This window comes from Zootoca vivipara, chromosome 7 (genome assembly GCF_965207765.1).
Source record: "Zootoca vivipara chromosome 7, rZooViv2.hap1.1, whole genome shotgun sequence".
NCBI lineage: Eukaryota > Metazoa > Chordata > Lepidosauria > Squamata > Lacertidae > Zootoca > Zootoca vivipara.
Window position 1 is genome coordinate 92,369,051 of NC_142590.1, and position 14,082 is coordinate 92,383,132.

The 14,082-nt window shown below is 48.5% G+C and overlaps 1 protein-coding gene across 5 annotated transcripts in view; it reads right to left on the reverse strand.

Annotated features, from left to right (window-relative positions):
• BCL2L1 (BCL2 like 1) overlaps positions 1-11,702 on the reverse strand; it is a 55,513-nt gene extending 43,811 nt beyond the window's left edge. The window contains exons 1-3 of one of the 5 annotated variants that reach the window (XM_035121350.3): positions 11,553-11,702; positions 10,305-10,429; positions 4,456-5,126 (exon numbers count right to left, since the gene is read on the reverse strand). In XM_035121350.3, coding sequence (XP_034977241.1) covers positions 4,456-5,001 — 546 coding nt within the window. In that variant the 5' untranslated portion in view covers positions 5,002-5,126; positions 10,305-10,429; positions 11,553-11,702. Of the gene's footprint in view, positions 1-4,455; positions 5,127-5,401; positions 5,624-6,615; positions 6,759-10,304; positions 10,430-11,485 lie in introns of those variants that run through there. The other 4 variants (XM_035121346.3, XM_035121351.3, XM_035121345.3 and 1 more) reach the window with 4 other exon arrangements.
• Between the last annotated feature and the right edge of the window lie 2,380 nt (positions 11,703-14,082).

The window sequence follows — 14,082 nt, forward strand, 5'->3', positions numbered from 1 at the left end:
CAAATAAAGGCATTGTCCCACCCGCTTTGAAGTGTGCTGCTCCTCAAGCCCTCTCCAAAGATACTTTCCAAGACATAAAATGCTGAGCGACTCTGGGGAATGCGCACGAAGACACGGAGCCTGCTCCCTGCCAGGGGCAGGCCTGCCAGAACATGCAAGCCTCTCTGTGGGTCTTGCTTGCCAGCTACGCCCTTTCCACAACAGCATTGTTTGAAAGGGCCAGGCAAAGGCTGCTCCCCGGGCCCCAAGGGAGCGCTAATCCCATGCGAACAAGGCTACAGCAAGGGCAGGGAGAGAAGCGCACACTGGCTGAAGGCTTACAACAGGGCAGCCTGCTCAGGGCCAGTGTGAAGACGGGGTGGGGTGAGGGGTGGGGACAGAGCTCACCTCTCGAGCCCAGAGATTTTCCAGGCTGCAAGCACAATCAGGAAGTTAGCACAGGGCCAATCCAGCCGCTTCTATTACTGTTAGCAAAACGCCCCTCGTTCGGACAGGAGGCTTGTGGGTAGGAAGGGGGCTTGTATACTGCAAAGAAATGAGCAGGTGAGTAAAGTGCACCTTTGTGCAATCTGCACAGAGACACTACTGACCCTTCTGTGAGATCACTGTCAGGGACAGAATCACAGAATTGTAGAGCTGGAAGGCACCCCAATGGCCATCTAGTCCAACCCCCTGCAAATGCATCCCTCAATAATTAAGACTCAAATCTTCTAACTGCCATCTGCTTCTTGGCCACTCTAGAGCAGGACAGCTTATTGCTACTGATTGCTACCAGAAAAATGCCTGTAATGATGCCTGGAGGACTGTGTACACGTCTGCTTACTGGAAGCTCCCAGTCATCACACAGGCCAGCCCACTCAGGGCCAGGGGGGACGGCTGCGTTGCTCTCCCTTCAACAGTCTTATTGACTTGACTTTTTCCCAGGGTAAGCAGCCATTTATAAAATTAAGGGGTATACTTAGACAACATGAAGTCGGGGACCAAACCTGCTCCCCACCACTGGTGAACTGAGCTCCTGGCAACCAAGCCCACTACTATTAATATAGGCCATCCTAGGTTTCGGTTCCTGGTCACATTGGAGAGCAATAGCAAGTGGAATAAAATGCTGGGAAATGGGTGCATTTGCATCCTTCCGGGAGTGCAAAGAATAATGCATGGACTTCATAACAAAGTCGTCAGGGAGAAAAAGAGAGAGACACCAGCCACATTTCCAGATATGTGCTCCTGTTCCAAGTCAATCCTCTGTCCACAACATTCACCGGTTCTTAATTTGCCCAATGCCTTCTAGTCACTGCAGTCTCACTTGCAATAATTCTGCGAGGTAGGTAATGAATATTATTCCATTTTTACAGATGAGGAACAGAGGCCAAGAGCAACATGCCCAAGACCACACATGTTATTTTACTTTTCATTTAGTACTTTTCCATCAAAGCTATCTCCAGTTGGTTCGTGTTAGGGGTGGTGACTCAAGCGGTCTGTTCTGGATCCAGGTGCAATTATCTGATCCACTGGATCTCAGTAATGATATGTGATGGGAGTCTAACCTTCTTAGTAGTTAATATGTTTGAGAAACTGGATAACTCACTGGATGACTCACTCTCTCTCTCAACTTGACCCACCTCACAGGGTGATTGTGAGGATAAAATGGGAGGGGACCACATACCGCAACTTAAGCTCCTTGGAGGAAGCATGGAACAAACATGAAAGAAAGAAAGAAAGAAAGAAAGAAAGAAAGAAAGAAAGAAAGAAAGAAAGAAAGAAAGAAAGAAAGAAAGAAAGAAAGAAAGAAAGAAAACTAATATGAGGTACTGAAAAAGTTATTCCCATGGACATGATGGTCCATAACCATTATCTACTTCCCCACCTTGCACCATTCATTTCCACCAGCAGAACTATGTAACAATACCAGAACAGTGAAGGAGAACCTAGGGAGACAACAATGTTGAGATCTGAGCAGCAGGAACCAGTGGGTGTGCAACCCAGAGCAATTCTGCCCCTCCTACAAATGCTGAACAAATATTTGCCCAAACAATGCATTTGTCCTTAGACATAAAAAAGGGAAGACTCCCAGCAGGCGGTATTAGCCGAGTTGGGGGGAGGGGAAGGGGGATCTCAGCCTCCCAGCAAGCCAGGGCCAGTGACTTTCCATCAGCGATTTAATCTAAATCCCTCCGGGGAGTTCGTTTACAAAATCAGATTACATTATCGCCTTGGTCTCCAGGATACAGCCCAATCGTCACCAGAGCGACAGGGATATGGAAATCTCCATTGGACCAAGGACTAATCTCAGGAGCTGGAGGGAACCAGGGGAAGAGGAGAGAAGAGAACAAGAGATGGGGCCGGCCACCAGGATGGCCTTAAGAGAAAGAGGAACCAGTCAGGTCAGTTTGGGCAGACACACCCCAGGTTGTGCCCCCAGGAGGACTGCATTCCCAGCATTCCTGAGTAATGCCCCCCCCCTCCGCATGCTCTCTCTAGCTCTCTCAACATTCACCCTATCCAGCCTGGATCCAATACTGGATGATTTCACTCCATGCGCCCATTAGGTTTTATCCCTTGCTTGCTGCATTTACATCTGGGTAGCTGAGAGCTGTCTCACAAAGCCTTGAGTGGTGATTAGAAGTAAATTGCCAAGAAGTGAGCATTAACCCACCAGGAGCTTTGAAACCCAAGGATGTAGACAATTCAGCAGGTGGGACCTTGAGTGAAACAGCCAGCAGCTGATTTTTTTAACAAGGATGTATTTTCAACTGAGCCAACAACACCGCCAGATGCAAGGAAAGGGCTCAATGGTCCCCTTGGTGTGAGCAGCCGCGGAGACTGGGTCAAGGGTCTCCCGTTATTCTGCATCACAGCTACTGGGAGTGAGCAGCTGAGAGACGTCACTGGAGGATTCTGCCAACGCGTCTGCTGCTGATCACTCTCCGAGGGGAAGAGGGCATTAAAGTGTCCTTAGCAGATGAGACACAAATAAAGAGGGCTGGGGGAGGGTATGCAAGGGGTCCAGATGGGGAGTCTGACTGAGCCTCCAGTGACCCACCCCTACTTTAACATAATGCAACCGCCCTGGAGTTAAAAGAAGCCTTGCTGTTAGCCACTTGCCCATATGCCCAGGTTCCAACTTGGTCACTAATGGCTGGGCCCATTGTTCAGACTGCCCTGCTCCACATAGGTACATGCAGGCAGCCTGGCTAGTAAAACTTTTGGGGGGAACTAGGAAATAAGGCTGGCCTGTTTACAAGGAAAGGTAAAACTAATTTTACACCCATGATGCATGTCGGGAATCTGTTTCGAGTGTTCCAACAAAGCACAAGCTCCTGGGTGGTATGAGAGCTCCCTACGCCAGCCCTGATTTGCAGCAGTTAACCCATGTCTCTCTACCAAATGCACATTCTGGGTGTCACAATCACTGTACGTACAGGGTCTTCCTGTCAAGCAAAGGAAAAACACTAGGGAGCTGCCAGACCTTATGCAAGGCCGCACCCAGCTGCTGGCAAATCCCATGACCTAACCTTTTCCATAGCACATTCATGCTCGGGGCAAGCACATTGGCCATGCACCAAACTGCACTCCCTGGGAAGGTGATTGTGTGTGGCAACACAAACAGTCTATTTATCCACAGTTGGGGTTAAGGGAAGAGGAAAAATACAGGTTTGAGTCTAGTCATGACCAGCAGTTGTCTCATCACCCCTTCACTGGGTACCTGTGCCCTGGAAATGCACCTCAATCATGCCAGACAGCAGGGTAGGCAAGATGTCAACAACCTCTTCCTTAACCTCAACACTCACCACAGATTCCAAAGATTAGCTTTGACCCCTAAAGATGAAGAAGGCCCAGGGTGGTACATTTTATCTGAAAGCAGCCTTCAGTCCCTGTCAGGGAACAGGTGGGGTATAGATAGATATATAATAAGGGAATAATAAACTAGGAAAGAAATGGAAAGTACCTTCGAGGCTTTGCTTAGGGGGCTATGAAATGCTCTAGCGAACAACGGGATTCAGAGGCAGGCCTGTGGGTGACCTGAACCAAGCCAGCCTGAATGAGAAAAGGAAAGACAGTGGCTAGTACCTATCCTACTACACAGGTGAGGAAAAAGGACCTTGGTACCATGTGTGTCTATATACTTGGCAGTGCAGGGGAGAAAGAACAAGAAGCCTAATATCCATCAGGAAGTGTGAAATGGCATTTACAACATTTCAGCCCTTATTGGCCATTTCCAGCTTCTGATTATCCAATGTTCCATTGGCACGTTGCCGGAGAAGGCACTTGGCGCCTTTCCTCAACTGTGCCCTCCACCTGTTTTGGACTACAGCTTCGATTAGCTCCAGCCCATGAGCATCCTCAAGGTCTGCCTCTGATGCTGCTAGAAATATAAACTGGCCTGTTTCATACTTAAAACTACGAAGGAGCCCTTCCCACCACCACCACCACCAGCAGCCTTTGCCAACTGCTTACCCAGCCACCATTTTCTTGGATCCACGGGTCCAGATGGTCCGTCAGGTAAGTGGTCATCCAGCTGACAATCCGTCCCACCAGCACTCGCATCTCCTTGTCGACGCTCTCCACGCACAGGGCCCCTCCGAAGGAGAAAAATGCCACAATCCTCCCCCAGTTCACCCCGTCCCGGAAAAGTTCATTCACCACCTGCTCAAAGCTCTGGTATGCTGTGCCAGGGGTGATGTGGAGCTGGGATGTGAGGTCACTGAAAGCTCTCCGGTACCTCAGTTCAAACTCATCGCCTGCCTCTCTTAGCGTCTGCCTCACGTCCAACCTTGGGCTGTCTTCAAGATCACTGAGGATGCTTGGGTGTCCAGTAGCTCCATTTACGACCGGGCTGGTACTTGGATGCCAAGACGGACTCCCATTGGGGACGCTGTCCATCTCGTCTCTCAACTCAGTCCTGTTCTCGCTGTCCTCCTCCAGCTCATCCCAGCTGTGGCCCCTCTCTGACAGCTTGTAGGAAACAAAGTCTACCACGAGCGCCCTGTTATTGCGTGACATCTTCACACCTGAAGGTGTCTCAGTAAGTCCATGGTCCAAAATGCTAGCCGACCAGCACGTTTACCGAGCGAGGATGCTGCTCCTTTCCATCTTTCTGGTAACCAGAAGAATGTCAAGCAAAAGAGCTTCAAGGGAGAAAGAGCAGAAGGAGAGAAAGGATACGAAACTGTTAAAAGGACCAGGCTTCTACTCTGTTTTCCTGGCATGCACGTAGAAGCAGTCCCTTAGTACTCAGGGAAAGTCAAATATTCATGAGCATCTCTGTGGCTCATCCTCAGACTTAGTCATATGAGCATCTGTATAGACAGCCAACTCCTCCTCTCCCCCGGCCACTTCACTTTTCCACTAAAGCTGGTCCCAAATCTCATGCACAGGGTTCACCCCCCAACAGATGCTTTACCGGGCTCAGGTGCTGCCTGTGAGGTCCTTTCCCCAAAAATTCTGTGCAGCATGGCCAGGACACTCGGTACCCAGGTGGTCTCTCTGCCACACCTGAGATCAATCTTTGGAAGCAAAACCAGCTCTGACCGGAGTGATCCTGCAGTCTGCCAGGCTGGGAAGATGCAGGCAAAGAAGGTTCTAAAAACCCAAGAGGGCTCCCCCTGCCACCTTGATTGAGTGCTGCGGCTCTCCTGCAGCAGCGAAGCATAGAGATCCCTCCCCCTGCATCTCCACCTCCCACCATCCCCGGGATCTAAGCACTTCCTGGTGCTTTTTTTAAAGGGACAAGTACTGGATGAAGCTTCTTGACTGTATTTGCTTGCTCCCCAACAAGGACCCAGGAATTAACAATCGGGACGCCACCTTTTGCCCCTGCTCAGTAACGTCTCTAAATAGCCTAAAACAAAAGCAGAGAGTAAACCAGGGAGAGAAGTTTGGGGGTTTTTTAAATTAAAAAAGAACTTCAGGGAAGGATTAGAAGCTGCTTTCAGGTGTGCTCAAGCCAAGTGCTCAGGTTGATCACCTTGACTTACGATTTCAAGACCCTGAAAGGTGGGGGGACTTTTATTACACGGCCTCTCCATTTTACACTGGAAAAGTGGCTCGTTTTGCACCCCCTCCTTGCAGCCTGCTCCGGCAGCAAAGTCAAACGCAAGAGTTTCCTTTTGCCTTCCTGAAATACTAGTTTAAGTACTCTGTGCCAGCTTAAATGTTAACTGCAAAGGGTTGCAGCTGACGAGCAGAGGCACAGCAGACCTCAGCCATTAGTGCAGCTCCAAAGCAGAATTCTGAGCACAAACTCCCACCACAAACAGACCCACTTATGGGAATGAGTCATGCATGAGACATATCCCCCAAATTGGAAAGCTCAGGCACGCACAAGGCAAATGACTGCAAAGAACCAGGCAGAGGGGATGATATAGCAGGCTGCAATTGTGCCCGGCATGGCAAACGATCCAACTTAATGTTAAAATTGTATTAACAACCAGTCAATGGTATTCTCTCTCTCTCCCTCCCTCCCACCCCAACCCTATTTCCTCCTTTGCAGGAGCTAGGAGATGCAGGGCAGTCACAGCAGCATCCCCTTATACTTCCCAGAAGGCCAGCTGGGCAACAATAGGCAGGCTATCCCCTACTGGGAGATGTGTCAAAAGGAGCTTGTGCAGTACTCACCCCCTGGAGAGGGAGGACGAGCTCAGTTCTGGGAAGTCTTAGGGGAGGGAGGAACCCAGCCAGCCGCTGTGCAGTGAATGTGGCGGAGGAGGCAGCAGCAGCAGCAGGGATAAGTTCCAGGCACTGGCCAACCCGCCTTGTCATCACCATTGCCCCGCCTCCTAAGGGCTGGCCAAACATTCAAGCCAGCCACCCCCATTCCTAGATCATAGGAGGCCTGAAAACATCAAAGCTCAGCAGATTACGAAATCTCCATTCTGTTAATTGAGTCTTCATTCAGGATTTTTTTTTGCACGCGCGAAGGGGAGAGGATATTTGTAGTTAAAATCCCAATTTTTCTACCACTCACTCTAGCAGTATGGCACAAGCCTGTTTCCAGCACACATCTAGACTCCTTCTCCGTCCATCACAAGGAAGTTATGGGGTCTGAAAACACCCTCTCCCCAATCTTTTATGTTCTTCTCCCACAGAAGAATAAAGGTTAGTCAGAAGCGAGCCCTTCTGAATACAGCAGGAATTTGCTTCCTGGTAACCCCAGAGTTGTTTGCCAATCAGAAGGTCGGCAGTTCCAATCCCCACGATGGGGTGAGCTCCCGTTGCTCGGTCCCAGCTCCTGCCAACCTAGCCATTTGAAAGCACGCCAGTGCATGTAGATAAATAGGTACCGCTACAGCAGGAAGGTAAACAGCGTTTCCATGTGCTGCTCTGGTTTGCCAGAAGCGGCTTTGTCATGCTGGCCACATGATCTGGAAGCTGTACGCCGGCTCCCTCGGCCAATAAAGCAAGATGAGCACCGCAAACCCAGAGTCGTCCGCGACTGGACCTAATGGTCAGGGGTCCCTTTACCTTCACCTTTTTAACTCTGAAAGCGTTTTCTGTAGGGTTGTACCGCATGTGGGGAAGTGCGACAGTGGCTTCTTCAAAGGAGGTAACTGAATGCCATTTTCACACAACAGACTGAGGAAGGGAAACCTTCATTCTCACCAGGCTAGAGGAAGATTTCCTAACCTGGTGCCCTCCAGATGTTTTGGACTACAACTACTCCTATCAGCCCTTGGTCAACTTCCCCAGCCTCCTGAGCCCTTGCTTCCCAGATCCTTACAGCGTACAAGCCACTTCTGCTGCTAGGCCCTATGTGGCCTTTTCCCTGGACAAAGTGGTGTTTTTTTTAATTTCCCTCCCAGCAGATGTACTGTACTCTTTTTAACATGTCAGTCTCCCTCTCTCCTTTGCTGGGAAAGCTACCACAGGCAGGCTGAAATAAAAGACTCCTAGAGGGCACTCAGGACCTGTGATGCAATCCTGTCGGTGCACTGTAGAGTAGTCTCGAGGTTGTGGGGGCACCTGTGTGCCTGTCTTCCAAGCCTTAGCAAATCATCCTGTCCTCCACAATGAAATCATCCAAAGTTAGAGCTGCTAACTCGAACACCCACCCTCACAGAATTCTTTTAAGACCATCCTCTATCATTTTCTGAGGACCTTCAGCCCGCAGGCTACTGGAATTCAACAATCTTTCTTTTCTCTCTCCTCCCCAAACATGAACAGAGCAAAGGGTTTGGCTCTGGACACACTCACTTGCAGGATGAACTCCCTGTCTGAGAACTGTCCCATCTTGGAGAAAGGGGAAAAGAAAACCAGACTCAAAAGTTAACTGCTGGGGTTTGGGTTCCCCTTGTTCTCAATCAAGAGTTCCCCGTGTGCCAGAAGGACTTCTTTTCTGCAAGGGTGCGAGAAGCCAGAACGTGTTTCCCAAAACTCAAATCAAGAGTCATGCGTATATCACTTTCTCTTTTTCTTCTCTTTTCCCACCTCTTTGCTAGTTTCAATTGTGTGTTATCTCAAAACTAGATTCAGGGTTATTGTATGGCCTTGGCAACACTTGCGCTCATGCTGCTTATCTGCACACGAGATTGATAGAAAAGTGCTAATTAGAAGCTTCATACTGTACTTTTAACTGAGTTTTGCAAGCAATCTGGTTACTGTCCACTCTGCAATGGCTACTACCGTAGTAAGCTACCTCCAGGATCAGAGACGGCATGACCCTGAATAGCAGCTGCTAGGGAATAACAGCAGGAGAGAGAGCCACTGCCCTCATGTCTTGCTTGTGGACTTCCCAGGGGCATCTGGTCGGCCTCTGTGAGAACAAAATGTTGCGCGAAGTACCGGTGTTCAGCCTGATCCAGCAGTCAGGCCCTTATGGTTTTAAGAGCAAAGAATGTTGCTAGGGTGAAGGCAGAGTGGATTCATTCAAGAATGATGTATAATTTCTTTCTAATGCCTTTGTCATGGGTTCATCGAGCATCTCTTCTGGTGCATCTATTGTAAAACATGTGTGCCTCACTAAAATTTCCTTGAAAAAAGGAAGAGCAGGCTCATGGATCAAACTAGGGCCAACTTTCTGATTCTGTGCATTTTCTTCTCCTTGCTTTCCTGCAGCTCCATCCTTTCTGTCCCCTCTCCAACCCACAAATCTCCACATTCACAATGCTCTTCTTTTACTGCTCTTTTTAATTTTTTATTTAGAAGAGATGCCACATTTCATCTGTTTTTTTTTCCTGCCCATCCCACGCCTAAATGAATTTAATTTGAAAACACTTTACAGTCGTACCTTGGTTCTCGAACGCCTTGGTACTCAGACATTTTGGCTCCAAAACGTCACAAACCCGGAAGTGAGTGGTTTGCGAACGTTTTTTGGGAGCCGACCATCCAACGCAGCTCCTGCAGCTTCCAACTGAGTGCAGGAAGCTCCTGCAGCCAATTGGAAGCCACACCTTGGTTTTCGAACCATTTCGGGAGTCGAACAGACTCCCGGATCAGATTAAGTTTGACTGTATTGATTTGGCATATCAGAGTCTTTCAACAATATGAAAAGTCATGTTCCACTACCAAAGACAGCTTTCACCAACGTGGTGACCAACATGCTGGTGGGAGTTGCAGCCCAAAATACCTGGAAGGCACCAGGTTGGCAACGGGTGACTTAATCCATCTTCATCACCTGTTAGATATGGTGGAATTAAGAGCCAAGGGGCACAGCACTCAAGAAGTGCTCAGATCCCATGTCTGGAGCTGGGAATTCTTTGTTGTCCCAGCTATAGGGTGGGCAACCCTGCCAATGATGTCTCTAATCCCAAATTCAAGCACAGTTTCTCCCTGGAATTTTGGTTGGAGACTTGAAAGCTGGGGAAGGGGCAGAGCAAAAAGTCACATGTCCAGTCCCTGGCATCTCCTGTAAAATGACCCCAGATCCTAAGGCTGGGAAAGATGTTGAAGAGCCACTGGCACCTGGAGTAGACATCACAGGGCTGTGCAGTTCCACAGCCAGGCTCAATATAAGGCAGCTTCATAGGTGTACACGTGTAGATCAGGGAACCTATGCCCTTAGCCCAGTGGTGGCCAAACTTGGACCTCCAGCTGTTTTGGGACTACAACTCCCATCATCCCTACCTAACAGGACCAGTGGCCAGGGATGATGGGAACTGTAGTACCAAAACAGCTGGAGGGCCAAGTTTGGCCACCACTAGGCAAAGGAGACTTCGGCAAACCACACTATAGTTCCATGCACACTAATGGCACTATATCAATAGGTCAACAAAATGGGTATAACAGCGACCAGTACTTTATGGGTTCGAGGTGAAAACCTGTAATAAATGATTATTGCAGGGCATTCTGTAGATTGCAAACATTGTCACCTGGTCCTTTCTCTGGCAGCCCACTCTGCTCTCCACAGATCACAGCTCCTCACACCTTCCTTTACACACTGTTCCTCAGGCAGAGCTGTCTGTATAGGTTGATTCCATTCTGATCAGCGTAATTCCTTAACAGACCAGAGAACAAGAGGGAGAGGAAACCAGATAATTTCCCACTGCTGCTTTCTGGGAGAGCTCTCCAAGATCAGCTCCCTGACCATTGCACACTGTTGAAACCTACAGCTGCCTCACATTTACAGAGTTCACATGAGTCAGTATTTTGCACTGGCTAGAGCACAGGCAAGCGGCCTGTGGTCCTGGGGCATAATTTCCAACACCCTCTTGCTTAGGTCAGACCTGTGGCTAGAATGATGTGTCCCAACCTGTTCAGCAAGAACGAAAAGGGCAGCAGTCCCACCAGCTATTGGCCAAAGTCAGATTACTCCTGCAGCATTTCTCAAACTTGGATCCCCAGCTGTGGTTGGACTAAAACTCCCATCATCCCTGGGTCCTGCTAGTTAGGAATGGTGGGATTTGTACTCCAACAGCAGCTGGGGGACCAAAGTCTGAGAAAAAATGCTTGACAAGAACAGAGACCTTGTCATAAAGAAAGAAAGAAAAAAGCTGACCGATCTTGGGTGAGACCATCAGACGACAATCCTGAAAGACCAGGACTGAAATCCATAGCTGCCAAGTTTTCCCTTTTCTCGCGAGGAAGCCTATTCAGAATAAGGGAATTTCCCTTTAAAAAAGGGAGAACTTGGCAGCTATGCTGAAATCCCAGTCATGAAGCTCAGTGGGGAGCCATTGTTTCTCAGCCTAAACGACCTCACAGGGTTGTTGTAAGGTAGTTGGGGTGAATCCTATATGTCGCTTCTCAGCCCCTTGGAGGAAAGGCGGGATGCAAAAGTCACAACACATAAAAGGTCTCACTTCCCCCTTTTGCAGAGAGCATCGCATTCGCCCTCGTCCGTACCGGTAACCGCATCCACTTCCTTCCCCGCGCCCCTCCCCCGCTCTCCATTCATATTTCTCCGATTCAAATAGGACAAAGCACAGCCCCGCCCCCGTTCCAGGGCTGAGCCAATCACAAAGAAGGGAAGGCGAAGACGCACGTTCCCGGCACGCACTGCTTTCCCATAGGATGAGCCTTCTGTCACTCGTCTCCCGTTCGCCGCCCCTACCTCACAAAATGCCAAGGAGCCCCGCCCCCTGCTCCGGTTCCCTTTACCGGCCTCCGTCACCGGTTACCTCAGGGAAGTAGCGGCCGGCAGGAACCGCCGAGAGGAAGGCGCCGAGAGGGGTCGGTCGCTCCGGCGCCGGCGGAGCTTCCCTGCCACCCAACTAGGCGGCGGCTTTTTCGGCTGTTCTGCCTCGCTCCTTGACCGGCCGGGCGAAAAGAACTGGGCATGCGCAAGCAACCGCTACTACTATTCGAACCGGCCTTGCGCATGTGCGACTCGAAGCCGCGGCGGAGGGGGGGAATGGTCTGGAGTGCGCATGCGAAGGAATGTGACGCGAGTGGGGAGGGGGGATGCGCTCTCACAAGGTATTAATACGCCTGCGCGAAGAGCGGCGCGCAAGGCAAAGGAAAGGCGTTGGCGCCCTCTCTTGGCCGAATACCGGCATCGCGTGGGAAAAGAGGTCGGTGGTGCTGATATTGCAATGTCTGCGCTCTGCATAGAGAGACGCGCTTGGCAGAGTGACGTTGCCGTGATTTTCTGCAGGGTTTACAACGAGTAAGATCTAACGTAGTAGCGTAAGAGCCAAAGGCCTGTGTAGCCAAGCCTTCCTGTCTCAGAGTGCGCAACCAGATGTCCCAACGGGAAGTTGGCAATCACGACCTGAATCTTCAGTGATTTCCCCGCTTGGGAATCTCAAAACTCCCACCATCTTATTTAGGTGTTTGCAAAAAGCAAAACAAAGCAAAAACAACAAAAAGCTACCACCTAGCTGTAATCAGTAATTTTAAAACAATTAAGGCAGCTCTGCCAGAATACAAGTAAACAAGCAGAAAGTTTTCTCACCAGCAAAAAGCAACAGAAGGACTGATGGTGAAGATGCAGTTGTAAGAGAATATACTAACATGCAGCCCAATCTCTCTTCAGTTTACTTAGCAGTCGCACTCTTTGAATTACTTGGGACTTACTCCCAAGTAACTGGATAGGTTTGCATCCATCTATCTCAAATCATAAGCCCACTGATTTGGAGTGCAATCCCAATATACAGACCTGGAGGCAGGAGAGGCCCTCTACTTGATGGAGAGAAAATCTGTGCCTGTAAATAATCTACCTTTTGTGTTTTCACAAGCAACAGGCCCTCGAAAGGCCTGCTTCAGAGCAGGTCACAGGTAGCTTTGGATTCTCTGGATCCAAGGCCCCTTTATTCATCTGAGTGGTTCCAGGACTGGGTCCATCAAATATGCCAACCTTGAGGAGCAATAGAATAGCTCCGAGACATTTGGTCCAGCTGTTGCTCTGCATAGAGGATTCTGATGAGAGTATAACTTGGTGGGGGGGGAGATATTCTGCACAATTTCAAAGATTTTGAGAGCCCCACATTTCAACGCCATTTGAGTAAGCATTCTGCTACCAGGTATCTTTAGGTGTTTACGAAGATGACAAGTGAACTAGTTTGTGAAAAGAGGAAAATACTGATCCTGACATCTCTCTTTGCTTTTTTTTTTGCCAGGATCCAATCTGGCACCAAGTCACTCTTTTCAATGTTACAAAAGCACAACGCTTCCTCCCCGGCTCATGTCCTGCTCCTTTTTTGGTATCTGAAGAAGTATCTGAAGTGTGCATGCACACGAAAACTCATACCAATGACAAACTTAGTTGGTCTCTAAGGTGCTATTGGAAAGAATTTTTTTATTTTTTTCCTTTTTTAAAAATATATTTTTAAATTAAAATTTCAAATTTACCTGTATCTCTAACCAATTCAACCATTAAAATATTAGGTTCTCTGAACCTTCAGACTGCCTTCCCTCCCTCCCATGGGTTCTTAAATTAAAATTTTAAATTTTCTGCATCTTTTACTTTATCTAACTATTATCATAATCAATTTCACATTACAAATGTCATTACAACACGACCAATGATTTTAACTGTTTACAGTGGGTTTTTTAAAGTAAACTACAAATTTACTCCAATCTCTAACAAATACTTGATCTTCTTGGTTTCTGATCTTCCCCATCAGTTTCACCATTTCTGCATATTCCATCAATTTCACCTGCCATTATTCCTTTGTTCTCATGTCCTGTTCCTATCTTGGGCTAAGGAAACCTGTTTGGAAATGTTATAAGAAAAAGACTGCACCCTTTCCCTTATGGGGTATCTATGGGGTGTCTCTTCCCATAGCTGCCAAGTTCTCCCTTTTTTTAAGGGAAATTCCCTTATGCTGAATAGGCTTCCTCGTGAGAAAAGGGACAACTTGGCAGCTATGGTCTCTTCCTCCACAGGAAATGATCTTCGAAGCTTCCTGGCTTATCAATATGTATAACTAGCTTGCTTGGGAAACTGGCTATACGGTAGTGTTAGTGTGAAATCCTGTTTTCTTCTATGTTTATTTATTAAATAAAGTTCCATGGTTAGCAGTTCTTGCGTACCATGTGTCTGATTGTGTTTCTTTGGGGATTCAGCAGGGGTAGCTGTTTCTCGCTCTTGACAGCATGATTCTAGTTACAGGTAGGTACCGGTAGCCGTGTTGGTCTGGTATAGCTGATTTTTTTTTATTCTAGTAGCACCTTAGAGACCAACTAAGTTTGTCATGATAGTTCCTG